The 27,977-nt window shown below is 46.6% G+C and overlaps 1 protein-coding gene across 1 annotated transcript; it reads right to left on the bottom strand.

Annotated features, from left to right (window-relative positions):
* Window positions 1-257: 257 nt before the first annotated feature.
* On the bottom strand, window positions 258-27,977 carry NSDHL (NAD(P) dependent 3-beta-hydroxysteroid dehydrogenase NSDHL; the record flags this gene model as incomplete). Its single annotated transcript, XM_079727317.1, has 8 exons — window positions 27,900-27,977; window positions 21,551-21,665; window positions 17,822-17,980; window positions 11,010-11,156; window positions 5,204-5,332; window positions 2,749-2,891; window positions 1,410-1,512; window positions 258-590 (listed from the first exon to the last, which is right to left on the bottom strand). The coding sequence occupies exons 1-8, from the start codon at window positions 27,947-27,949 to the stop codon at window positions 258-260; spliced, it is 1,179 nt and encodes a 392-aa protein (XP_079583443.1). The 5' UTR covers window positions 27,950-27,977.

Here is a 27,977-nt window from a genome sequence, read left to right as displayed (position 1 = left end):
AGGAACCCAGGAGGAAGCGGGTGGGGGAGAGGGAGAGAATACAAAACAGTAGACTAGGAAGCTGCCCTATTTGAAGAAATCCAAATCCAGTCCTACGAAGAAGGAACGTCTGCTGATTTCACCACCCTCGGAGTCACAGAAGGGTGGGTGTGGTCTCATAGAACCAGCTGGAGGAGACCTAAGCTCAGAAGAAACTCACTAGAAGGAGACAGTGATGGGCTGGGGAATGCGTGGAAGGGCCCGGGCTCCAGGCCGCCTCACTCGACCTTCCGCAGGTGGTGAAAGCTCCGCACGGTCCTGTCCACGGCGTCATCCATGTTGACCAGTGGCCGGTAGCCCATGACCTTTTTGGCTTTCTCACAGCTGTAGTAATGGAATGTGCCAGCCAGCGCGACCCGCATGGGTGTGAAAGTGGGCTGAAGCTGGACTATGGGACTGATTACCATCACCAGGAAGGAGAGCAGGAGGGCCAGGTAGTAGGCCACCCAGTAGGGGATGTGGTACTTGGGGGCCTCGTAATTGAGGCCTGTCAGGATGCGGGACAGGAAAGTCCAGAAAGGGATGGGCTCATCATTGGTGATGTGAAAAGCCTGCAGGGGGGAAGGAGAAGTTAGGAACTGCTCCCCAGCAGGACGGGGCAGCAGGCCATGCTTGGAGCTTGGAGCCCAGCCAGGACCAATGTTTTGAGAAACCAGTGGCCACTCCCTGCCTGCCCGCCCCAGTTCCTTTGCAAGGCAGCTCAAAAGTGAGTCGGTTATTAAGCCTACACAGATCGCAGCATTTCACGTGGTCCTCGAATCTGCAAATATGAGCCAGTGGCTGACAGGCCTTTTTGATTTGCAGCTGCAGGCAGCTTTCAGGCGATGACAGGATTTCAAGTGAAGCTTAGATTGCACTTGGGAAGGTACGTTTGTTAATTTAATAATTGTGTTAATCATGGTAAATGCAGTAAATCATCTTATCTTCAGATGTGATGAACGGGTCATAGGACATTTCTGCAATGTGCTGTCTTTGGTGTAAACTAAAAGTCATACCCACCATACCCCCGCCACACTGAGAGTTACAGGAGTGGGAAAATGGCAGAGGTCCAGGAGAAAAAAATGAGGCCCAAATGCGGGGGATTCCAAAGGCCGGAGTGAGAAACAAAGAAGATGGGGCCCCTAGGAGTGGGAGTGAAAGGGGCCCGCGTGTGCTCCCTCATCTCTGCGTGAGAGCCGACCTCACCCTACCAGAGGGGCTCAGCCGTGGCCCAGTGGGATCCTAAAGCAGCTTTGCCACGATGCAGGGTCATAGAAGCCATTTGCCAGTGGGTCCAATCACTGGGAGGAGAATTGTGAAGGCAGGCAGACACACAGGGGCAGGAAAGGGTGGGCCGGCTGCTGCTGAGCAGGTAGAAGCAGGTGCCTTACCTTCCCACCCAAGGCTGTGTCTCTGGAGAGGTGCTCTGCAGCCAGGATGTGTCCGTGGACCACGTTCTCCACGAAGGTGAAGTCCACCAAGTTCTCCCCGTTCCTGCATGTGCACAAGGAATGCACCTGGTAGAGCCCCTGCACAAGGACCCAGGGCCAGGACCCGCCTTGGCAATGCCGGCCCCTGGCACACCTGGGCATCCATAACAGTTGAAGATGTGCAGGAGGCCAGGGCTCCTAGGCCCTCAGGGCCAGTGGGACATTTAAGGGCCCCCCAATGAATCTGCAAGTCCCATGCCCTGCCTGTCCCATCCCACTGTGGCCAACACTGGTATTGTCTGCCCTGGGCTCTAATTAGGGCAGCAGCTCTGAACTCCCCTCCAGGGCACTCTGGGCTAATGCCTTGCTCTGGCCTCAGAGTTTTCTACTATCTTTTTCTAATCCCACAGCAGGGAAGCCAAGTGAAAGGCAGGGAGGCAAAGTGGCAAGGCACAGGGATAAAGGGGGAAAGAAAGGGAGAAAAGAGAAGGAAGGAAGGAAGAAAGGAAGAAAGGAAGAGAGGGAGAGAGGGAGGGAGGGAGGGAGGAAGGGGGGGAAGGAAAGGTATACCGGGGACACAGTCCCAGTCTCATCACCTACAGCCTCCCTCCCACCTGCACTTGCCCAGAGGAGGAATGTTAACACCTCCCCCGCCTTCCTAGATGCAAGGAGAGAAGAGGGCCTGGCCCTTATCTCGGGCCAATTGTTTCCCCTCTGAGCCTGTTTCCGGAATTTCCAAACAGGGACACAAATATTTTCGCAGCCTACCTGAGAGGGCTCATGGGGCAGAAGAGTGTCCTGCCACAATCCATGTGTCCCTGGAACTTGTGACTATGACCTTACCTGGGGATAAGGTCTTTGAATATGTAATTAGTTTAGATGATGTCACGCTAGTGTAGGGTGGGCCTTAAACCCAATGACTGGTGTCCTTATAAGAGGAGGGACGTTTGGATACAGACACACAGAGAAAAGAACGTCACATGAAGATGCAGGCAGAGACTGAAGTGATGGGTCTACGAGCCAAGGGACGCCAAGGGTTGCCGGCAGCCACCTGAGACTGGGAGAGAGGCCTGGAACAGACTCTCCCTCAGAGCCTCCAGTGGGGGCCAACCCTGCCCACACCTGGATTTTGGAGTCCTGGCCTCCATCACTGGGAGTGAATCCATTTCTGTCGTTCTAAGCCTCATTCGTTGTGGCAGGCCCAGGAAGTGAACAGTGGGCAGTAGAGAAGGCCACGTAAGGAAAGAGCCGACTGAGTCCAGGGCGGGGGGTGTGGGGAGGAGGAGAGCAGCTGACTTACCCGATCATGAACTTCATCTTGCCTTTCCTGGCCGCCTCGATGAGAATGGGGACCAACTGGGGATCCCTTGGGCCAAAAATGCCATGAGGGCGGATGGCTGTGGTTACGAAATTCTGGTCAGGATCGTTCGCACCCAGGACCGCCTGCGGGAGAGCAGAGGGACCGTGTGGGCTGCAGACATGCTCCCCAGGGGACAGGTCCTCGCACGGGGGCATGGACGCCGCCCACTGCCCCGGGCTGCAGACCCATGTCAGCGACACTTACAATTCGGGACTACTTCTGTATCCCTTTCCCCACTCCAACACCCAAATCTGAAAACACAGGAGAGAGCTGGGCCGAAACCAGTAGAATCCAACAGAAAGGCCTGGGTTTGGGTTTAAACACTAAAATGCATGAATGCAGCAGTTTGTGGAAAATATCTGAGAGATCCAGTTAATGAGTTAGCTGGGGGCCTTCAGTAAGGCTGCTGCCACCAAACCAGCTCCTGACTTAAGCTCCATGTGCCAACTGTATGTTTCCACCAGTCCTGGGCTGTTGTGGTCAGAACTGAGTACCACCTTCTAGGAAGGGACTCTGATGAACCCAACTGGGCCAGGAAGAAGGGGCTGAGAAGGTGGAGGGTCTGGGAGAAACAGGGCAGCGACTCAGTAGCTAAACAGATGAACCAATGTGTCGGGTGAATCCTCAGAGCCACGTTCTGTGTGGCTTAATGTACAAGCTAGAACTTAAGGGCTTCAAGTACAGAGAAACAAGTTTTGTCTCAAAGGGAACAAAACTTCCCAAAGGATCAGATAGGTTGTTAAAAATGGGGATCACGACAGTACTACTGCCAGGGCTGTGTGCTGCTGAGATGGCCCACCTCACCTAGGATTTCTACTCTGTGCTGGCAAAATCCTTGTTCATGTTTTGGTCCAGTGAGCTTAAGCTACTTGTTGACTGCATTCACATCACAATGATCGGACTTACCCAAAGGTGGAGCTGCCCCTCCTCTCCCCACCAGGCCCTGGTCCCCACAGCGACAGAGGAAATGACTAAATAAGCCTTCAACTGCCCTCTAGCCGAGGCTCATCTCTGTCACTGAAGAGGAGAAAGCTCCAGGAGTCCTAGATAACACCACACTCCATCTATTATCTGTCAGCTCGTTTGAAAGCCGACAGCAGCTTGACAACTGCCGCCAACTGGAGGCTCCAGGACAGTTACTGCCAGAGGTGTTTACAGGCTTAGCTCATTTCCAGCAAAGCACCCAAGAGTCAGTGCAAGTGACATGACGATGGTCTGAACCACAGCTGCCACTTGCAGCACCTGAGCCCAGTGGGCGGGAGACCCAGGAGCACTGGAGGAGGGTGCAGGGGGCCCAGTGGAAGCTTAAGCGCTCCTTGGGTCAAGTCTGAGCAGGTGGGAGCTACGTGGGGCTCTCTGTGCTCCAAGGAGCAGGCGGGCAGAGCCAGGACTGGAGCTTGCAAAAGCTAGGCCTCCATCTGCTGCACTGGGAAGCCCTTGGGTCTCTCGGCAGATGAGGTCTTTTGGGACTTTCTGAGTTGGAGTAACAGCAAACAGATGGGAGGCGGCTGACACTCAGGCCGCGCAGGGGGACTCTGGCCAATCTGGCGTTAAGCTCTGGTTCCATATGTACCGGCTACGAAAGAAAACCTCAGTAGGCGTGGCCCGCTGCCAACAGCTGGGAGAGGCAAACTCACAGCTGCCTGGCTAAGGTGAGCTGCCTGTGGCTGATGAGCATCCACGGCCTACAGTACTGGGTGTCCTCAGGGTAATATTCTCCTGGACCTTAGTCCCGGAGCTGGCTACTGTCACGGTCTCTGTTACTTGGCCCAGACTGCTGCTACAACCAGGTGCTCCCTGGTGAAGCTGGCTTGCCAAGTGGAAAAGTACTTTTCCTTAAAATAAAGCAAGAGCCTTCCATTGTTTAATTTCAAAAAAAAAAGGACAGGGGGTGCAAGAGTGCCACTAGGAAGGTGTGTTCAAATCAAAACACACTTGAGTGTTTAGCCTGAGTTCTGCCTGCCACTTTGGGTCATCATAAATTGCCTGATTTCTGGAGCAGTTCAGTAAACATGCATGGTACACATGTTGAGTGCAGGCTCTAGAGCTGCGCGACCTCAGGAAGCTTCCGAATCTCTCTGCACCAACTGTCCTCCTCTGTAACCTGGTGACGATAACAGTACCTGCCTTACGGGGTCATTGCGAAGTTTAAATGAGGCAGCTCCTCGTAAAATACACATAGTAGCGTCTGGCCACATTAAGCTATTATGTTCGTATTTTTTCTGTTATTATCTTTGAAATTGAATTCCATCCACAAATTTTACTGCCCACTTTACATATTAGGCTTCAGAATACTAACTTCCTATGTTCATAAACATTCTTCTTAAGAATCTAAATTCTGTAGATGTTCATGGACCTCGTTTGTCACTCACTCAACCAGTTCTCAGGTACGTACTCTCTCCTGTAAGATCTTTGTCTCCGTGTAGTAGTCAATGGGTTTCATGGCATAAGGGAGGTCTTCGGTTCCATTTTTGATGTCGACGCCCTCAAAGATGACACTGGCACTGCTGGTTAAAATGAGTTTCTGGCAGAGGAGAACAGAAGATTTAAAAAAATGAGTCAGGAACGATCGCTGTTTAAACACCACGATGGTCATGTAGGAAAGAGAATCAAATGGCACGTGTTCACAACCCTCGCCCCATACAGATTCTTTACTATGATGCCTTCCCTTTTCAGGCCTTCTTAAAATAATGCAAAGATCACCATCTTTTGCAGGTATGGGGATTTGAGATACATTGTGGTATCACACTGTAAAACAGTGAATCTCACATTTTCCCCCCCTCTTATCACAACCAAGGGATAGAACAGACTTCCATTATTCATGCTATCTCACTATGGGAGTGATTCTCCATGGGGGAAGCATAGCCCACAAACTTCGAGGGAGATGCCTGTCTGCAAAAGACCCTGGTGATTCTGATCCCAACCTTGGCACGTCAGCACACACGAACGGACACATGCACATGCCCACTGGCGAAATGCTATTTGAAAGGAAGTTGCTTTCTTATGACGGTTCCTAGCTTCCAGCTATCTGGTTAAGGGCAGCCCATCCTAAACTGAACACCATTAGCTCGAATCACATCTTTATCACTTTTATTCAGCATGGCCCTGGAAGTTCTAGCCAGCATGGTAGGATAAGGGAAACAACAAAGTATAATGATTTGAAAAGAAGAAACAAAACTATTGCCACTTACAGGTGTTGCAAATGTCTACATACAAAGCACTATGAATATACAGAAAATATTAGAGTTCAGCAAAGTTGCTGAGTACAAAATCGATATACAAAAATTAACTGTGTCCCTACGCAGTAGCAGTTGAAAATGTAATGTGCAAGGTATTTCAACCACCAAAAGCAAGGTACATGGAATAAATTTAACAAAAGATGTACAAAACCTTTATGAAGTAAAGTATAAAGCTCTATTGAAATGCATTAAAGAGAGATAAACAGACATATTATGTATGTATTTATGGATACGGAGACTCAATATTTGAAAGATATCAATTGTCTCCCAAATTACCTTTAGGTTTGAGGCAATTACAGTAACATTTCCAACAGGCTTTATCAAGGAACTCGACAAGCTGGTTCTAAAATGTATACGAGCAAAGGGCTAAGAATACACAAACAAATTCTTTTTTTTTAATTTTGTAAAATATTATATTTTCATTTCTTTAAACATCTTTATTGGAGTATAACTGCTTTACAATGGTGTGTTAGTTTCTGCTTTATAACGAAGTGAATCAGCTATACATATACATATATCTCCATACCTCCTCCCTCTTGCGTCTCCCTCCCACCCTCCCTATCCCACCCCTCTAGGTGGTCACAAAGCACCGAGCTGATCTCCCTGGGCTATGCGGCTGCTTCCCACTCGCTAGCTATTTTACATTTGGTATATATGTCCATGCCACTCTCTCACTTGGTCCCAGCTTACACTTCCCCCTCCCCATGTCCTCAAGTCCATTCTCTACGTCTGCGTCTTTATTCCTGTCCCGCCCCTAGGTTCTTCACAACCATTTTTTAAAATTCCATATATATGTGTTAGCATACGGTATTTGTTTTTCTCTTTCTGACTTACTTCACTCTGTATGACAGATTCTAGGTCCATCCACCTCACTACAAATAACTCAATTTCATTTCTTTTTTATGGCTGAGTAATATTCCAGTGTATATATGTGCCACATCTTCTTTATCCATTCATCTGTCGACAGACACTTAGGTTGCTTCCATGTCCTGGCTATTGTAAATAGAGCTGCTATGAACATTGTGGTACATGACTCTTTTTGAATTATGGTTTTCTCAGGGTATATGCACACTAGTGGGATTGCTGGGTCATATGGGAGCTCTATTTTTAGTTTTTTAAGGAACCTCCATACTGTTCTCCATAGTGGTTGTATCAATTTACATTCCCACCAACAGTGCAAGAGGGTTCCCTTTTCTCCACATCCTCTCCAGCATTTACTGTTTGTAGATTTTTTGATGATGGCCCTTCTGACCAGTGCGAGGTGATACCTCACTGTAGTTTGATTTGCATTTCTCTAATAATTAATGATGTTGAGCATTCTTTCATGTGTTTGTTGGCAATCTGTATAACTTCTTTGGAGAAATGTCTATTTAGGTCTTCTGCCTATTTTTGGATTGGGTTGTTTGTTTTTTTGACATTGAGCTGCTTGTAAATTTTGGAGATTAATCCTTTGTCAGTTGCTTCATTTGCAAATATTTTCTCCCATTCTGAGGGTAGACAAGCAAATTCTGAAGAACATGGTTGGGGGAGTGACTTGTCCTACACTAGATACTGAGGTTCATCCTAAGGCAGGGCACAGGGGCCAAGAGAGTTTGAGAGCCGGGAACAGGCCCGCACAGATGTGCTGCATAGGGCGCTGAACAGCAGGGAAAGGATGGATCATATAATACATGCTGCTGAGCACCAAAACATCCTCTGTCTACTTCAGAACATATACACACATAAATTCCTGGTGGATTAAGGATTTAAATGTGGGAAGTAACACTTTAAATCTTTGAAAAGAAAAGCACAGTAACCAATCTTTTGATTGCTCTATTGAGAGACATTCCCTAAATACTACATTAAAAAAACCACTTCCTGCACTGTTACCCACCAAGCAACCCTGCCACTTCAGTGAATATACCAGAGCTATGCATATCAAGATGGAGAAATCTCAAAAACATAATGTTGGGGAAAAAAGCAAGTTGCAGGAAGATATATTCAACATGATATTATTTTTACAAAGTTTTAGATTTTCTTTCTTTTCTTTTAGCCATGCTGCACAGAATGCGGGATCTTAGTTCCCGACCAGGGATCGAACCCACACCCTCTGCAGTGGAAATGCAGAGTCTTAACCACTGGACTGCCAGGGAAGTCCCCTACAAACTTTTTTTTTGGAGCATAATTGCTTTACAATGGTGTGTTAGTTTCTGCTTTATAACAAAGTGAACCAGTTATACATATACATACGTCCCCATATCTCTTCCCTCTTGCATCTCCCTTCCACCCCCCCTATCCCACCCCTCTAGGTGGTCACAAAGCACAGAGCTGTTCTCCCTGTGCTATGCGGCTGCTTCCCACTAGCTATCTATTTTACATTTGGTAGTGTATATATGTCCATGCCACTCTCTCACTTCATCCCAGCTTGCCCTTCACCCTCCCCGTGTCCTAAAGTCCATTCTCTAGTAGGTCTGCATCTTTATTCCTGGGTACACGCGGGACTTCAGCTTCACTAGTAATACTGTTACCTAAATGCTGTGATGACTGGGAGCTATATTATTCTCAGATCTTTTCTGGATGTCTGGGATAGTCCATTTAAAAAACAGCAGCATCTCCAAAGACATACAGATGGCCAACAAACACATAAAAGGTTGCTCAACATCATGAATCATTCAAGAAATGTAAATCAAATCTACAATGAGGTATCACCTCACACTAGTCAGAATAGCCATCATCAAAAAATCTACAAACAATAAATTCTGGAGAGGGTGTGGAGAAAAGGGAACCCTCTGGCACTGTTGGTGGGAATGTAAATTGATACAGCCACTATGGAGAACAGTATGGAGGTTCCTTAAAAAACTAAAAATAGAACTACCATACGACCCAGCAATCCCACTAGTGTGCATATACCCTGAGAAAACCATAATTCAAAGAGAGTCATGGACCACAAAGTTCATTACAGGTGTAATTACAATAGCCAGGACATGGAAAAACCTAAGTGTCCATCGACAGATGAATGGATAAAGAAGGTGTGGCATATATTTACAATGGAATATTAATCAGCTGTAAAAAGAAAAGAAATTGAGTTCTTTGTAGTGAGGTGGATGGACCTAGAGTCTGTCATACAGAGTGAAGTGAGTCAGAAAGAGAAAAAGAAATATCGTATGCTAACACATATATATGGAATGTAAAAAAAAAAAAGGTTCTGAAGAACCTGGGGCAGGACAGGAATAATGACGCAGACGTAGAGAATGGACTTGAGGACACAGGGAGGGGGAAGGGTAAGCTGGGACGAAGTGAGAGAGTGGCATGGACATATATACACTACCAAACGTTAAATAGATAGCTAGTGGGAAGCAGCCACATGGCGCAGGGAGATCAGCTCGGTGCTTTGTGACCACCTAGAGGGGTGGGATGGGGAGGGTGGGAGGGAGGGAGATGCAAGAGGGAAGAGATATGGGAACATATGTATATGTATAACTGATTCACTTTGTTATAAAGCAGAAACTAACACACCATTGTAAAGCAATTATACTCCAGTAAAGATGTTAAAATAACAAAAGAAACAAAACAAAACAAAAAAAACAAGAACAGCAGCAGTGTAATTCATAGAGCTCCAGTTATACAAGCATGGTAGAGAGTAAGGAGTCTGGGATTTGGCACCAGAGGTCTGATGTCTCAATCTGGTTCCTCACATATTAAGCAACATTAGTAGCCCCTGGTTACCTATGGAGGAGCAAATCAGGTGACAACTGCAGGACAAAGGGTCTTGTCATTTGCTAAGTGTAAGGGGTCACGATTACTATAACTGATCCTTTCCGGGGCACCGAGCCCCAAAGAGCTCCTTTCCCGCCTGTTCTTGTTGTGCCAACAGGCTCACTTCAGCCTTTTCTCTTGTTCACACAGCATCTGTGGCATATGCCACTGTGAGAGTTGGGGGTTTGGCTGATAGGAAGCTGTTTTGTCCAGTGGCTGGTGCCCCATAAAGGTGATCCAGAGAACCAGGGTTTATAACAATGCAGCAAGCTGCAATGTGGTGGACACTGTACCCCCTCGGGTCTGAGTTATAGCAGGTTTCTATTGGCTAAAATGAAATAGTGTGTTTTCCTTTGAAAATATAAGCAAAGTCTGGAAAATAGTATGATAGTTCCTTAAAAGGTTAAACACAGAATTACTGTATGATCCAGGAATTCCACTTCTGGATGTTTATCCCAAAGAAATGAAATCAGAAAGTGGAGCAGATACTTGCACACCCATGTTCACAGCAGCATGATTCACAATAGTCAAAACTTGGAAACAGCCCTGGTGTCCACCAAGGGATGAATGAAGAAACAAAATGTGCTCCATCTCTACAGCAGAATATTATTCAGCCTTGAAAAAGAAGGAAATTCTGATACTTGCTACAGGACAGATGAACCTTGAAAATGTTCTGCTAAGTAAAGTAAGTCAGACACAAAAGGCCACATGTTGTTTGATGCCACTTCTGAGGTCCCTAGAGTCAAATTCATAGTGACAGGAAGCAGAATGGTGGGCATCAGGGGCTGGGGGAGGAGAGAGTTAGTGTTTAATTGGTACAGATTTCAGCTTAGGATGATGAAAAAGTTCTAGAGACGGATGATGGTGGTTGTTGTGACTGTGAATGTGCTTAATGCCAGTGAACTGTACACTTAAAAATGGTAAATTTTATGTTTTATATATATCTACATTATATATATATATATATATATATATTTAAGCCACAATAAAAAATACAAGCAATTTCTAAATTTTGTAGCTCTTTAACCAAGACTAATAAACCTTAGGGTCCTCAGATCGTCTGTTCAGATGCTCAGCAGCTCCTAGGGCTGAATTTCTAGGCTCTTCACAGCACTTTAGAAAGCAAGCCTGGCTAGGCACAGGAAGAGAACAAGAGCCCTGGTCCCCACACACTTGGAAATGGCCATCACACGTTCCTGACAGCACTCATTCCAGCTTTCCCCTTACCTGAACCCCAGCCTCTTTGCAAGTTTCAATGACATTCTTGGTGCCAACGTAATTCACTCTGTAAAAGAGTTCCTTGTTGTTACCGGATGGTGGGGGCGATGCGCAGTGGAAAACTGTGCTTACACCTTTCAGAGCTGGGTACAGATCCTGGAGAAGCAAACAAAGACAAAAAAAAATCACTCCTGCTTTAGACAAGTAAACATCCTCCTCACGTTACCACTCGCCAATCTGGGGCATGTATGTGTCTTGCCCTTTAACACAGAAATACATTTTCATTGTCAAAGAGTCCGACAACACATGAGTACTTGGCACAGAAACCATATTGTCCCTTTAACCGCCCCCCTCCCCATTACCTGGGCCCAAATAAAAACTGGTTTGGGGCATGAGAAGCCTGTGGGATCCAGAGAAAGGCAGCATCTTTGCCTTTGTGCCTCATGGGTGGTGAGTGGGTGGGGCACAATTCAGGGCACCTGGAGTTAAAGCCCACAGACACACATTGTGAATCATATGAAAAGACAGTGTAAATACCCAATACACAGCAGCATTCCTTTCTGTGAAACTAGACATAAAACAGTAACCTGAGACAAAAACATGTACGTTGAATTTATTGCTACAGGGAAGCAGAGCTCCTGAGATCAACGGCTGATTGCAGATCTGGGGCAGGAAACAGACAAGATGAGCCAGGAACACCTTGTGGCACCAGAAAATAATTCCTGTTAAAAGGGCTGGAGAGCCAACTTGAAGACGCTCCCAGTGGCCAAAAAGGAAGGGACAATTTGATCCCCAGTAAGAGGGAGAATTCCTTCTGCCAAGTGGCAAATAAAGGGGAAGAGTCAAGCATTTAATCTGCACGAGGTGCAAAGACTTGAGCTAAGACATAAAGAGAGAATAATAGCACGTCACCATTTTGTGAAACCTTAACTAAGTAATAAGATCTAGGAATGATCAATAGATACTAACATCACCAAAAGAAAGACAACCATGAATTATGTGCCTAGATCCACCAATGATTAGCATTTTGCCACAATTTTCTCTATGTAGACATGATGCTTTTTCTTGAAACCATTTGAGAGTAAGCTGTAGACATCATGCCACTTAGCCTCTCGAGTCTTCACCAGGCACCTCCTAAGAACAAAGACGTCCTCCTAAATAACCACAAAACATTGATCGTATGCAAGAAATGTAACAGATAGGATACTCCTATCCAATCATTAGTCTCTATCCAAACTTCCCCAACTGTCCCAATAATGTCCCCTCAATTTGGATTAGTCTTTTAGATTTAATACTTTTGGCAAGAACATCACACCAGTGACATTATGACCTTCTCAGGCCATCACCCAGGAGGAGCAAGACGGCAGTCTGTCCCATTGTTGGTGATGCTGACCCAATCATTTGGTTAACATGATGGCTGCCAGATTTTGGCCATCAAAAAGGTACCTTTCCCTCTGTGTAATCCACTATTATATTTTGTGAGGCTCAAAATGTCCCAAATTTGGCCAGTGGAGGCTCTTCAAATTGCTTCCTGTGTCTTTTTGACATATTCTCATTAGTTTTTGAGTACTTCCTTAATTTTGTCCTAAGAAAATACTCCAGGCTCCCCTTGTACTACCTACCCCTGCCCCAGAGTCCTGCATAGGCTATTTTCCCAAGAAGCCCTGGTTCCTATTATGGGCAATGGTGTATAGAAAGCAAAATCTGAGCACTAGGTGTGCTTATGGCTATTGGGGTATCAATCCACGATGCCCCAAAGGAAAAAAACCAAACCAAAATCAGATGCAGTCTTTACTCCATTAGAAATATAATACAAAGCATAGATATGACTTCAAATTTTGTAGTAGCCACATTAAAAAAGGAAAAAGTGGGAATTCCCTGGTGGTCCAGTGGTTGGGACTCTGCGCTTCTGCTGCGGGGCGGTGGGGGGGAGGCCTGGGTTCAATCCCTGTTCGGGGAACTAGGATCCCGCGAGCTGTGTGGCACGGCCAAAAAAATTAAATAAATAGAAGTAAAGAAAAACATAAAAAAGTAAAAAGAAACAGGTGAAAATAATTTTAATGTATTTAATATAATCTACACGGACATGTTCAACAACACCACGGGGATGAAATCTGCAAGATCCAGACCATGGTTTATGATAAACATCCATCATTCAGTGAACAATCTAAAGCTTTAAAATGTGAAAGGGAACTTATAAATTCAGAGAGACTTAAACACTTCATTCCTGTCCTGCCCCTTCAGTTGACTGCAGTATTCCTCAACCTTTTTGGTTCCTTATTTGGAAAGACTACTACACAAAAACATTGTGAGACATTCAGAGATGTCTGAACACTGGTTAGAAATTAAGGAATTGACAATACGTTTTAGGTGTGGTCATGGAGTTGTGTTTTTTTAAAAGGATTCTTATCTTTTAGCAACAAATACTGAAATATTTACAAAAACAATGACAAGATGTCTAGGTTTGGCTTTAAAATAATCTGAGGGTGGGGAGGGGATACAGATGAAACAGGCCTGGCTGTGAGTGTATATGGAATAGAGGGAATCTATAAAATATCATAAAGACAGAAGGAGAAAGAACACATGGAGGAGAGACTAAGAGACATGTAGAATATAACGAAACACTTCGCTGTATGTCCAGTAAGGCTTCCAGAAAGAATGGGGGTAAAGTCAGTATTTGAAGAATTTTCTCAAAATGAGGCCCACTAGGCCTAGAGATAGTCTCTACAGACCATAAAGGACAAAAAAGAAAATCCTAAAAGCATGAGGAAACTTCAGCTGACCTACAAAGGAACGATGCTCAGACTGAGCGATGGGGGGAAAACTGTGAAACTAGAATTCCACCTGCAGCCGAACTAGCATTTATGAGTGAGGGGAAAATAGAGACATTTTCGGGCATAAAAGGACTCAGCGAGTTTACTGTGCACAGATATTCGCTGGAGGGAATGCTACAGGAAATGCTTCAGCAGGAAGAGGAAGGAACCTGGGAGAGAGAAATGGGATAGGAGAGGTGCTGATGAGTGGAGCCTTCAGTCCATCCCTCCCTCGTCCTTCACTGTCTTCAGGGTGAAGAAAATCTGGAAACAAAATACTGGCAATGATAGCATGGGAGTTGGGGGAGAGTGGTTTGGAGGGGAGCTGAAGTTTGCTAAAGAGCCTGTCTCCTTTGAGGGGACATGTCAGTGATCAAATGAGACCATATCCCTGCCATCGAGGAGGGTACATTCTCTGGGTGGGGGGCACAGGTACCTAAGTTTACACAGAGTATATCAGCTAGTGCCAAGTGTTACACAGAAACACAAAGCAGAGTAAGGGAGAACCAGAGGGGCTGGATGCTTAGCATAAGGTGCTCAAAGACTTACAGGAATTTCCCGAACAAGCTCTGCAGTTCACGAAGAGCATTCCTGAGAGAAGGAGCAGCAAGTGCAAAGGTCCTGAGGCAAGAACTCAGTTGGTGAGTTTGAGAAGCAGTAAGGAGGCCAGTGTACCTGGACCGGAGCAATGAGGGGGAGTGTGGGAGCGGGTGAGGTCAGATCACGCAGGGCCTTGTGGGTGATGATTCAGGTCTGTATGTTTGCTATAAATAGGACTGGACACCCCTGGAGGCTTCTGAACAGGGGAGCCCTGAAGTCTGATTTATGCGTTAAAAGGGTGGTGGCTTGGACCAGGGTGGTAATGGAAGGGGTGAGAAGCTGATGGATTGGAGATCTACTTTGAGAGTGGAGTCAACAAGATTTGGTGATGGATGGGATCGAGGGTACGGAAGATAAAGGAATCAAGGATAAATCTAAAGTTTTTGGCCAAAGCAATCCGAAAGACAGAGCGGGCATTTATCAAGATGGTGAGGGCTTTAGTAGGAGCAGGTTGGCTGTGGTGGGGGAGGGGGCCAGCTTGTAGCAGGGAGCCAGGAGCTGAATTTTAGATACAGCACAAAGAGAGATACCCAGCAGGCAGCTGGATAGACACGAGGCTGGAGATCTCAAGCTTGGAGCTTATTAGCTTCTACACTGTATTTAATCTGCGAGCCGGACTGGATTCACCAGGACACTAAGTGTGCTTGGAGAAAAGAGATCTAAGAAATAAGCCCTGGATCCTGCCAAGTCTAGAAATTACAGAGAGAAGGAGACCGAGGAGGGGCAACTGGTGAGGCAGGAGGAGAAATGAGCGGGTGGTGAGTGAAGAAACTATCAGATGCTGGAGAAGGGTCCAGGCAGATGAGAAGCACGGTGTGGCCACCAGATCTGGTCACTTCCAGGTCCCTGGTGGCTGTGTCAGTGGCTGTTAGGTGAAGACCTAGCTGGAGCGCTGCTATGAGACAATGGAGGGAAGCAGTCAGAGGTGCTGAGAACAAATGGCCACAAGGGGAAAGTGGGGCAGTAGCTAAAGCCGCATCAGGGTGTTCTGTTTTCTTAAGATGGTGATGCTGTGCTGATGGCTGCGATCTGGTAGAAGGACAACTTGCTGATCAAGGAGAGAGGGTGGAGAATCCCTAGAGGAATCACCAAGTAGGGAAGAAGACACGGGCTCTAGCTGGTGCCTGGACCATTTCCAGGGCTAAGCACGTGCAGAGTGTAGGTCTGTGGATATGGTGCCGGAAGGTACATGGGCCGCTTGAAGACCACGACCGTGAAGAAAGAGGCAACAAGCTTGTATTTTCTTCTCCAGCCCCATCTGGCTGCACAGAGGCCCCCCAGGGAGGTAGAACTGGATTTAACCAGGGCTGGGGTTTAACCCAGGAAGTACAACATGATGGGGAGGTTTATGTGTCCATGTGGCTGTCTCCATTTTTCCAGCAGACACTAGACCAGGGGCTGCTCTGAAGATATTCTGTAGCTGTGGTTAACATCTATAATCAGTTGACTTGAAATCAAAGGAGACTATCCTTGATAATCTGGGTGGGCTTCATTCAATCAGTTGAAAGGCCTAAGAGTAAAACCTGCGGTTTCGGTAAGAAGAAAATCTGCCTCAGGACTGCCTGAGCTTCCAGCCTGCCGGCCTGTCCTGCAAATTTCAGACTTGCCAGCCCCCACAATCCATGTCTCCCTGGTTATTTCTCTGGAGAACTCTGACTGATACATACAATGAGAAGAAAAGGGTAAGAGGGCTGAGAATCATGCAAGAGAAAGTCAGCCATAGACTTGACAGCAGGGAGGCTCTGAATGGGTTGAGGGATAGTGGGAAAGGGCCAGATGCCTGGGTGGGTCACAGACCTGGTAGAGTGGAGGTCTTAGAGGCTGTGAACTGGAAAGACAGGAGCTGGGGCTCACAGTGCAACACCTGTAAGTGAGATCACGGAGAGGACACACTTACTGGGGATGACCGAAGTCCGGGTCTAGGGAACGACAACAGGAGTGCAGGCCAAGGCGAGGGTACTGGCAGGATCTTATGTGTGAATACTGAACTTGCCAACAATTATGATGAGCTTGACCTTGGCCAGGAGCTGAAACCACTGAGAAATGAGATGGAGTCACCTGGGAAAGGGAGAGGGTGGCTGTGGATCGTGGCCACAAGGAAGGCTACTAGGGTATGTACAGCCTGCTGGTATTACCTTCAAAGCTGGAGGGAGCTCAGGTCAGGGTGAGAGAAGCAGTGATGATGAACAAGGAAGACTTCTACCCCATCTCCAGGCCCACAGGTGCGGAGGGTGGGGTAAGGAAGACAGCCTGGAATTTGACAGGGCTGCAGGGGAAGCCATGGCCTTAAAATCCAAAACAAACAAATAAACAAAACTATAGCCAACGATGCCAAAGCCAAGAAGAAGAGCCCAGTGACAGGCTGAAGGAAGCCACTGTGATACATACAACATGCAAAGGACTGTCTCAAATAGAAAGGAATTACACATCCCTAGGGAGAACAAGGTAAAGCCAAAGACAAATGAGCGAAGGTCACCGACATGCATTTCACAGAGGAGGATCAGCAAAAGGCATGGAGCCTAGCCACCCATGCAGGGGGGACATGTGACACTAAGCATCACTGAGGCAGCACTTCACACTCTCCAGAATGGCAATACCAAAAAGTCTAAGTGCTGGTAAGGACGTGAGCAATGGGGATCCTACCACATGGCTGCTGTGAACTTAAGCGACAAAGCAGCCTTGTTGAGCAATTTGGCAACATCTTAAAATTCAAAATATTAACACCCTTATAACTCGGCTAAATCTTGAAAACATTAAGGGAAAGAAGTCAGTCACAAAACGACAAATATTATGATTCCACTTATGTGAAGTGTCCACAACAGAGATGGGAGATGTATGGTTGCCAAGGGCTGGCGGGGGTGGGGAGGACAGGAAACGGGGAGTGACTGCTAGCAGGCCTGGGGTTTCCTTTTTGGGTGACGACAATGCTCTGGAATTACATAGTGGTGAGGGATGTGTCACTTTGTGAACAGACTAACAACCACTGAATTGTGCACTTTAGAAATGTGAAATTTATGGACTGTGAATTATATCTCAATTAAAAAAAAACCTCCAGCAATTGCATTTTCGGATATACGCTCTGGGGCCACAGTCGGCACACTATGGCCCGCAGACAACTTTTTGTAAATAAAGTTTTATTGCGACTCAGCTACACCCACTCATTTATGTATTGGCCACACTTGCCTTCGAACTACCAGGGCAGAGTGGGGTAGTAGTGACAGAGATGACAGTTACTCATTCTCACTAGTAACAATGTGGGTGTGTGTTAAATTCTTTCCTATAACTTTACAATTTTTCAAAAAAACTTTTCTTTTGGAAACAACAACTTGGCTGGCCTCTGAGCAGGGTAAGTCTGGTAGTCTCCCTTCAGGGGCCTGGGGCAATTGGCAAGGCTGGGTGGCCTGTTACCTGTTGGCTGCAGAGGTCGCCCAGGAAGAACTGCACGCGGGGATCGTCGAACCCTTGCCGAATGTCAAATACGTTGACAGCGTAGCCTCTTGCCAGCAGCTGCTCCACCATGTGCTGCCCCAGGAACCCAGAGCCTCCGATCACTGTGCATTTTGTGGCCTGCAGAAAGGGAGGGATGGCAGAGGGGTACGGGTGTGCTGAGAACTGGAAGCTATTAAGAGCCTGGACTCACAGACCATGAGCCACTGCGATGGCAGGTCCATCTCTTAGTTTGAAACTCTTCTTGAACCAAGTTGGAAGCTTCGTATAATTCTGGTGTCCTATCACCAATGCCAACCTTCTCTCCTGGGATCAGGAGAGACAGGATAGCAAATGATACTGAGGCAGACTTTGGTTAGACTGGATGACCTGAGGGGAGTTCCCTGGCAGTCCAGTGGTTATGACTCGGTGCTTTCACTGCCGTGGCCCGGGTTCAATCCCTGGTCGGGGAACTAAGATCTCACAAGCTGCACAGTGTGGCAAAAAAAAGGGACACCTTCTTGCTCCCAATAGCTGATCCATGGGCACTTCTAAGGCAAAAAGCAAACCAACCAACCAACCAACCACACACATGAATGGAAAAACAAAACAAATCAAAACATGCCACCCACTCAATTGACAGTGTGCACTTAAAATATCAGAAAGAAGAAAGCAGAGTTTCCTTACTTGCAGGAGAAAGTCAGCCCCCTTTGCTCCCCAACCACTATAGGGCTGGCTGTGTGGCTTTGGCTCGTCACCTAACCCCTTCTTGCCTTAGCACATCCATGTAAGACTGTGCTTTTGTCTGATGGGATCTCCTGGTGGGGTTGCAGGGAGGATGGGTGACCTGTTCATCAGCCAGGCCCAGGGCTTTGCTTCCCCTTCTCTGAGCTCTGAGGAAGCTGAAATATTAGGGGAGAGCTATGGTGTTTACATTTCAGTTTCCGCAACACATGCACTCTTTTGGCTAAATTCCAACTCTGGTAACTGGGGATAAAGGAAGGACAGTGCGCCACATGCAGGCACTTAAATATTCTGACTCCAGGGAGTCAATGCAAAACTGTAGCTGGTGTACACTGATGAAGCTGGCTATAAGGGTCCCCGATGAAGGACCTGTTATATCCCTCCTCCCAGGGGTCTTTGTAAAACTATATCTGGGCTTCCTTAAGATGACAAACCCCCATTCTTCCCTGAGCTCATGTACAGTAAATCAAAGTTGGGGATGGTACGTAGAGATCTTAAAGAAATTCTGCTCCTGATTAAAAAACCAACCAACCAACCTGCTATGTATGCCTTAAATGCCTATATAATTGAGACATGCAGGAGACTGCAGGGGTGCCAGAGCCTCTTCTATGGATCTACCCCTCTCAACCTGTCATCCCATCTGGAATGGTATTGCTAGTGGAGTCCACCAGGCCATCTGTAGATGGCTCTGTAGCTTTAGCATCATTTGTTCAGGCATTTGTAATCTCCTGACAGAGTCAGCCTCACTAGGCCACCCCCCACCAACCAAATTATCTTTTAAGCCCATTCTTGTCTATGCTTCAATTACGGCCATATACATGTAATCATAGCACGCTACATTATTTGCACCTTTACTAAAATTTCTAACACCCCCCCCCCCCAGGGCAGAGGCAAATGAAGTTACACAAATCCCACTTGATCCCCCTTTTGGCAATCCCTTATCCTCCCGTTCCCCCCAAGTCCACTGCACAGGCAAATTCAGTTTTTTAGAATAACTCTGAGCCTCCTTGCTTCCCAAGCTATTTTTTCTTGGTTTAGTAAAAGTTTGCCTGAGCCCAAAGAGGGTCTGAACTAGACATGTCTAAGGGCATCCCAAAGGATTTCAGAGTCTCTTGTTTATATTATCTGCAATCTCTAGTTACAGTTGTTTCAAAAGGCTGATAGTCTAATTTAAAAAAATCAAATAACCTTGCTATTATGTCCAGTGCAATCTCGTTTCATGATTTTAAATGTGAGCAATCCGTACTCCTCTCTTTGACAGTGATGTGGATTTTTTTATTATATTGAAATGTTGCGCCAATATTGCCTGGGAAGCGTGGGTCAGCAGCTGTGCCACAGAGAGTTTTGTAATGATGAGAACAGAGCTGGCATTTACCCCAGAGAAGTCAGATGTGGGATGGAACCATGGTATTTGGTTATGGGAGATCATGTGAAATAACCACTTAACTTTTCATGGCCATGAAAGATGGTATGGGGCAAGTGGGCCCAGCAGACAAGAAGGAATATGCAATAACAAGTAAGAATGAAACTCCAGACTGGAAACAGGTAGTGAGACTCAAGAATGGGTTACTGCTGGGAGTTATAAAATTGACATCTTGGAGACAGTTTTAAGAATAGGAAAGAGGGGCTTCCCTGATGGCGCAGTGGTTGAGAGTCTGCCTGCCGATGCAGGGGACACGGGTTCATGCCCCGCTCCGGGAGGATCCCACATGCCGCGGAGCGGCTGGGCCCATGAGCCATGGCCGCTGAGCCTGCGTGTCCGGAGCCTGTGCTCCACGACGGGAGAGGCCACAACAGTGAGAGGCCCACGTACCGCAGAAAAAAAAAAAGAATAGGGAAGAAAGCCATCTAGACATACTATTTCATTGCAATATGATCTTGAGATAAGAGAATGCTCCAGGTCACTGGGTTTATTCCATCCTTTTCTGTTTTCCCTTGTCTTTAGCCGTGGGCCGTTTTCTCAGAGAAGTCTTACACAGAATGTATATGTAAGTTAGGGTGAAAGTGTTCTTTTTATTTTAGTACTTTGTGTAACTTTTACTTCCTATAAAGTCAATCAATGAGAACGAACAACCATCCGAATCCAGATTGTTTTTGGTTGCTGAGTATCAGTCAAGTGCTGATTCACACAAATAATGAACTACAGATGGCAAGGAGCTCTGGTGGTTTGTCTGAGCACTAGAATCTCAGATTAACACTCAACTACAGAGGCATAGAGAAGGCCTTACTCTGAGCTGTACACTAAAACCAGGGTGATCTGGTGACCTCTGGCAACCTCCTGGGAATCCCTGATTTACTAACATTTGATATAAACACATTTTTTACCTTGGTGTGATTTCATTTCTGAAGTGTTCGTTCAGCAAAAGTGGATCCAACCCACCCTTTGCAGATCTTTGTGGAAAAATCTCCAAGAGGCCTGACAATTCCTTCAAGTCCCTTCTGACACTTGCGACGCTAGACTTTAGGAGGCCTTGCTACCGCCCTTGTTGGCCCTGGAAAGGCTTCTGCCATTCTACCCAGAAGCACAGTCTAACCTGCTGGAGGCCACGTGAAGGCAAACCGAGGCACCTAGCTGACAGCCAGCAGTTACTGCCATGTGTGTGAGGCTGCCTGGAACATACACCTCAGGGTCCCCATGATAGTGGCTGTGAGAGCAGGCCCAGGGGAGACCCACCAAGGAACCCCCGCCCCCCGGCTGGGCCGAGCCCAACCTGTAGAATCGTGAACAAAGAAACAGGTGTTGTTTTAAACCACTACATTCTGACAGAGTTTGTTACACAGCAATAAGTAACTGGTGCCTTAAATAAAGATATATATCTTCTATAAAGAAACAATACTCAACATTGATTGATTTAATAAATGAACCCAATATGATTTTTAACCCATAGCTACGTATCAGTGTCTTGTTGGTATGTATGTGCTCGACTTTGCCCTTACCTGGTTTTGGTTAACCCTTTTCGTACTCACTTTTGGAGTGTCTTCTGTCAAATGTGTCCATGTGCCCTGGTCTTGCACTGGCTCACCAGCTGCTTGCTCCATTTCAGCTGCAAATTTGGCCCTGTCTGCAGTCAACTTTTCTCTCCTTAAAGACATATTTAGAGACAGACATGTTATATAAACTGAAACATCTTTTAGTTGTTAGTGTTTTGTGTGGATGCGCCCCCCCGCTCCACGCACACATGGAGTTTTCACAAAGAGCTCAACCATAGCTTCAGCTGCTGGATGAAGCACTCAGCGAACATTCCTGTGATGCAGGCTGCCCTCAGAGAAGGGCCTGACTGGGCCCATAACTCACTGTATATTTGGCTACAGGCAGAACAGGAAGCCAGTTAAATAATCTCATTCATCAGTTACAATGAAAAGAATATGTCTAACATCACAGCTTTTCCCACAGCACTTCAATTATTGTCTATTTCCCTCGAGTCGATCAGTAGACTAGTAGACTGTGGCAGCGCAGTGTGAAAATGCACAGACCCGGGAGGCCCAGGTTCCTGTCCTGGCACTGTCAGAAAGTGTATCAATCTGCTCAAGCCGTGTCTCTCTGCTGCAGCTCAATAAAACAGACTCAGTGCTCACCCCCATGGTGCCAGGGCATGGGAGGCTGGGAGGAGGAAGAGTAAGAAGAGACAGAGCTCTCCTTGTTGGTGGAATTAAAGCCACCCTGACCACATATAGAACTCAGAGTGTCTGGGGCCATCAGAAACCCTCGGGAAGTGGTCAGAGTGTGGTGGGGACCCAGCAGTTCATAACCAGGAGACAGTAGCAAAGCATATCAGGTGATAAAGTCCCACAACAAAACCAAACCACTGAATTGCAAACAAAGAGAAGCCGTTCAATTCAATTTGGGGTTACAATGCATTTGGTCTTGCATCTGCTTTCTTGGCAGTGGTCAATTTACCTAAGTCACAGATCCCCTAACACCCAGGGATGGCAAAATCCATGACAAAGAAAGTCTAACTGCTTGCAAAAGGCTAGATTCAGAGAATACTCTTCAGTGAGGAGGTGGCAGGTAGGCAATCCAGTTACACACACACACACACACACACACACACACACACACACTTTCATGTGTCCCTGTAGGAGCTGATTTTGTGGCCTGGAAATGGATGTTAGGATCCTCAATGTCTGAGGGAGCCATTTTGGGGAAACATATTTCTGCAACCATAATGGAAGTTATTAGGAAATATATTTCAAAACTTCATTTTTCATAGAACTTTTTAGAAAGCACATTAATGAATAAGCAAAGTTCACCTGTAGTTCTATGCCTATCCCGTCTGTCTTGTACACCATAATCCTCTTTGTGTTGGCAGATGGCCCCGTCATCTGTTCTCCCTAAACAGATGTGGCTGGCGAACTTTTTATTCATTTGGTTCAATGTGCATCAGCCAGGGAACAAGGATCTCGACACCTGCACCAAGGCCTAGCAAACAGTGTGCCTAGAGGTCCTGTCTGTCTTGCTCACCACTATATCTTGGCCCTCACACATCCACTGGACTCATGAATACACGGTGTGTGTATGCACCCATGCTTTCTGCTTTCAACCGCGTACACACAGACACCCATGTAAGATGCAGGAGCTTCACTGGGGGCAAATGGGTTTGTTATTTTTCTGGTGGTGTTACACTCACCCATACCCACTGCTGGTTTCTTACTCAATCTCTCCTGATACTCAGGGAAGCATGAGGAAATGAGAGGGCAGACAGCATTTGGAGTGCTGTGGTCACAAGCCCAGGGACACCTGGAGCCCCCAGAAGCTGGCAGAGGCAGGAAGGATCCTCCCCTAGGGCTTGCAGAGGGAGCCTGGATCCATAACATAACTTTCAAATAATGCACATACAATTCTCAGCAAACCAGCCTCTTGTAAAAACAAAAACAAAATCAAATCTAATTTGTCTCAAATTATATACAAATTATTTTAAAGTCTGTAAATACTTTAAGCCAGATAAGAATTTTGGTGATACTTTAGTTGTCTCTAGAGGCTGGGTACCCAGGTCTAGCCTAGGGAATGAATCAGATCCCACTGGCAGCCCCCCTCCCCTGCAACCTAAATCCCCCATGTGATATATGTTCATGTCCAAATGAACACCAAGAAGAGTTGTGATTTAACAGAAATTTCTCCAAAAAAGATATACTTTACAGATGACCAATGAGCACATGCAAATATGCTCAATCTCACTAATCATCAGGGAAATGCAAATCAAAAGTACAGTGAGCAATCATCTCATACCTGTTAGGATGGCTATTATCAAAACCCCCCAGAAAACAGAAAATAACAAGTGTTGACAAGGATGTAAAGAAACTGGAACCCTTGTTCACTGTTGGTGGGAATGTAAAATGGTGCAGCTGCTGTGGGAAACAGTATGGTGGTTCCTAAAAAAATTAAACATAGAATGACCATAGGATCAAGCAATTCCACATCTGGGTACGTACTCCAAAAAACTGAAAGCAGGGATTTGAACAGATATTTGTACACCCATGTTCATGGCAGCACTATGAACAGCAGCCAAAAGGTGGAAGCAAGCCAAGTGTCCACTGATGGATAAATAGATAAAATGGAATATTATTCAGCCTTAAAAACGAAGGAAATTCTGGCAACTATGGAATGGGAGAAAATATCTGTAAAACTTATATCTAATAAGGAGTTAATCTCCAGACTGTATTAGGAACTTCAAATCAATAGCTAAAAAAAAAAAGAAATAAAAAACCCAACCCAAACTAATAACCTGATTAGAAAATGAGCTTAGGACTTGAATAGACATCTCTCCAGAGAAGACATACAGATGGCCAACAGGTACATGAAAAAAATGCTCAATGTCATTAATCATCAGGGAAATGTAAAACAAAACTTCAATGAGATACCACTTCACCCCTGTCAGGATGGCTGTTATCAAAAAGTCAAAAGATAAGTGTTGGCAAGGATGTGGAGAAATTGGAAACTTTGTACACTGTTGGTGGGAATGCAAAAACGATATAGCTACTGTGGAAAACAGTATGGAGCTTCCTTAAAAAAATTCTAATAGAACCACCAAACCACCATATGATCCAGCAATTCCAATTCTGGGTATATATTCAAAAGAGTTGAAGCCAGAATCTTGAAGAGATACGTGTACTCCTAAGCTCATTGCAGCACTATTCACAATAGCCAACACGCAAACAACCTAAGTGTTCATTGATGGATGAATAGATAAAGAAAATGTGGTATATACATACAACGGAATACTATTAAGCCTTAAAAAAGGAGATTCCACTATATGAGACATGGATGAACTTTGAGAACATTATGCTAAGTGAAATAAGCCAGTCACAGAAGGACAAATACTGCATGATTCCACTTAAATGAGGTATCTAAAGGAGTCAAATTCACAGAATCAAAGAGTGGAACGGTGGTTGCCAGGGACTGGGGGAGGGGGAAAGGGGGAGTTGCTGATCAATGGGCAGAAAGTTTCAGTTAAGCAAGATGAGTAAGCTCTAGAGGTGTGTTGTACCTATTGTACATTCAAACATTTATTAATATGGTGGATCTCATCTTAAGTGTTCTTACCACAATAAAATAAAAATGAAAAGAAGGGACATTCTGACACATGCTACAACATGGATGAACTTAAACTAAGTGAAACAAGAACCTTGGAGACATTATACTAAGTGAAAGAAGCCAGACACAAAAGGACAAATACTATATGATTCTACTTACATGAGGTCCCTAGAGTAGTAAAATTCATAGACACGGAAAGGAGAAGGGTGGGTGCCAGGGGCTGGGAGAAGTGGGAGAATCGGGGAGTGATGCTTAGTATATATAGAGTTTCAGTTCTACGAGATGAAAAGAGTTCTGGAGACGGATGGTGGTGATGGTTGCACGACAATGGGGACGCACTTCATGCCACTGGACTGTACCCTCAAAATGGTTAAAATGGTAAATTTTCAGTTGTCTATTGTACCACACATACACTCACACGAACAGCTGTAAGTGAGAAAATAAGACCCCAAAGAGTCACGTTCTAAGGGCTGGCATTGTTAAGGTTCACACGTCAGAAGCCTCAAGTCTTTTTCCTTAAAATGATACGTCTCTGAATTAAAACCAGTACGTATGCCCTTGTTCCTCTATACACACTGGGACAAGGTCTTAGGCTAAAAAGAATCTAGGAAGAGAACCATCTTCTATTAGGGAAACCCAAGCGCCTGGCTCCACTTCTGGGCAAGGGGGAGGAAGGTCACTGATAGGATCAGATACAGAGAAGGGAGTGAGCCCATCACCGCCTTCCTGCTGGGGACAGTCCCCAGCTAGTGAGTCCTGGGGACAAAAGGATGGGATAGTCTGCTCCATTTTGAACCAGATAGAGACAAGTGTTCCTTCCTTCGCGAATGTGGGAGACCAGGCTCTTTGTGAAGGGGAAATCCAGAGGAGCTCACAGGGGTGTGTTGGGGTAGTTGGGGCACTGGCCTGCTGCTGTCCACAGACTCAGTGCAGGAAGCTAAACTGTGGCCACCGTGAGCTCGATACCCTAGTCTGTGGAAGAATGACGCCAACAGCATCCAAGGCTTCCCACCACTTCCCCAAAAGTCTCAATCAGCTCAATCTTGTCCTTTTATGGATCGGAGGTGTCTCTGTGCTTCTGTCAGTCATTCATCTCTCTGCTGGTCTATTTACTTTTAAGACACAGAAAGGCCCTGATTTTGAATTTGTGGTGGCCACTGATAAAGCCAACAGCCTGCCTGAGAGCTTTAGCTTATGCTGTTCCCTCCACCTGGAATATCCTCCCTGTCCTCTCCACGGTGAGCTGCTCTGCTCAGCTGTCACCTCTGTGGAACCTCCTCCCCCTCCCCAGGCAAGGTTAGCAGCTTCCTCAGAACAGGTTTCTGTTCTCATTCTAACACAGCACACAGCTTTAGGCTTTCTCCCCGTCACATCTGTCCTGGCCCGCCAGGCTGTGAGCCCCTGGAGGGCCAGCAAGGACCCTGGAATGGAGAGTATGGGTTGAACTGTGCTGCTGCGGCTGGTCTAAGAGGCCTCATCTGTAGAGTAGCGATCCTTCCCACAGACTTCAGAGTTGCTGTAGGGCTGAAACAAGCCCCAGGGGTAAAGGGGGAGCTGTAACTTGTCAAAAAGTTGTAAAAAAGCACCCTGGTGTCAGCTCACTCACTCATACATTGCCTCATTCACAAGGCCATTGCCAAACAGAACCTTGCACAGCACAGACATTCAGGGAGTCCAGCATCCGGGGTGGGAGTCAGGCTTAGCAGAACATTGCAGAAGTGCCTTTGACTAACGAGGCGGGGAGGAGATCCCTAAGCCAAGTTCTAAGGCCCTGGAGGCGTGAGTCAAACAGAGGGGGTGGTTGTCTGGCTTGTACTCATAGGGAGGCTGCTGCTGAAGGCCTGAAGTGGGAGAGGAGCGAGCAGCAGAGGTGGGAAAGAGAAAAGAAACGGCATTTACGGGGGAAAATGGATAGAACTTGGAGGCTGGTTAATGGGAAGGGGGCACGAAAAGAGTCAAATATGGCTGCGAGGTTTTGGACCTGGTTTATGCTCAAAGAGGAAGAGGGTAAAGGGCAGAAGGTTGGCGAACACTCTCGTTTAATGAATGTCAATAAACCTCAGGCTTTTTTTCAGCCTGAGAAACTTATGCTCTGTCCCCTGCCCAGAGGGGAAGCAGGTAAGGACTGAGAGCCAAGAAGTGCCCTTACACTGAGCTAGCTGAAGGCAGACCCTGGACCTCCAGCTCCACTGCCGCAGCTCCATCTCATCTCATACCCTGGCACACGTCCCCTTGTAATTCTCCAGGCAGGTCTCACACTTCCAAAACTCCTGTGACTTTGCTCAGGAGGCGTCTCCGCCTGCAATGCTCCTCACTATCCACCTTGAGTGTTTGGGTGTCAAAAAGAGTATATTTTGATGACCTGCTCCCTCTCACGCTCGTATCTGCTTCACTCCCTTCGAAGTCCGCTCCCAGGCCTCCAGCTCACTTTCCTGGGCTGCTTTAAGCCAGGCAAGAACTAAAGTGATCCTGTCTTGGAACCTACTTGAGAGGCAGGGGGTGCTCTTGAAGGGACACGCTCAAAGAAAGAGCCTCAGCTGCGTTTGGCCGCTAACTCCCAGACGTCCGAACCTCTGCGACAAGGCTTGGCACGTCCCTTCCCTTCTCTGGGTCTCAGTTGCCCAGTGAGCACAGTGTCCGCTCCAACACAATAGGTCACGGTCTTCTCTGGCCTCTCTGACCCTAACTCAATCTCAGGCCAAACCAGAGAGTCCCCGACCCGGATCGCCCCACCCAACCCTTCCAGTCCTGTTGCCGACACAAGGGCCAGGTCGCAACCCTTACCCGTCCGTAGGCGGCCCCCGGGCTGTCCCCAGCGCGTCCGCAGCCTGCATCCTCAGCGTTCCAGCGGCCTGCAGCCAC

Source organism: Hyperoodon ampullatus, assembly GCF_949752795.1.
Source record: "Hyperoodon ampullatus genome assembly, chromosome: X".
Taxonomy (NCBI): Eukaryota; Metazoa; Chordata; class Mammalia; order Artiodactyla; family Ziphiidae; genus Hyperoodon; species Hyperoodon ampullatus.
Note: the sequence above shows the minus strand (reverse complement) of the source record. Positions and strands in the feature narration are given on the sequence as shown.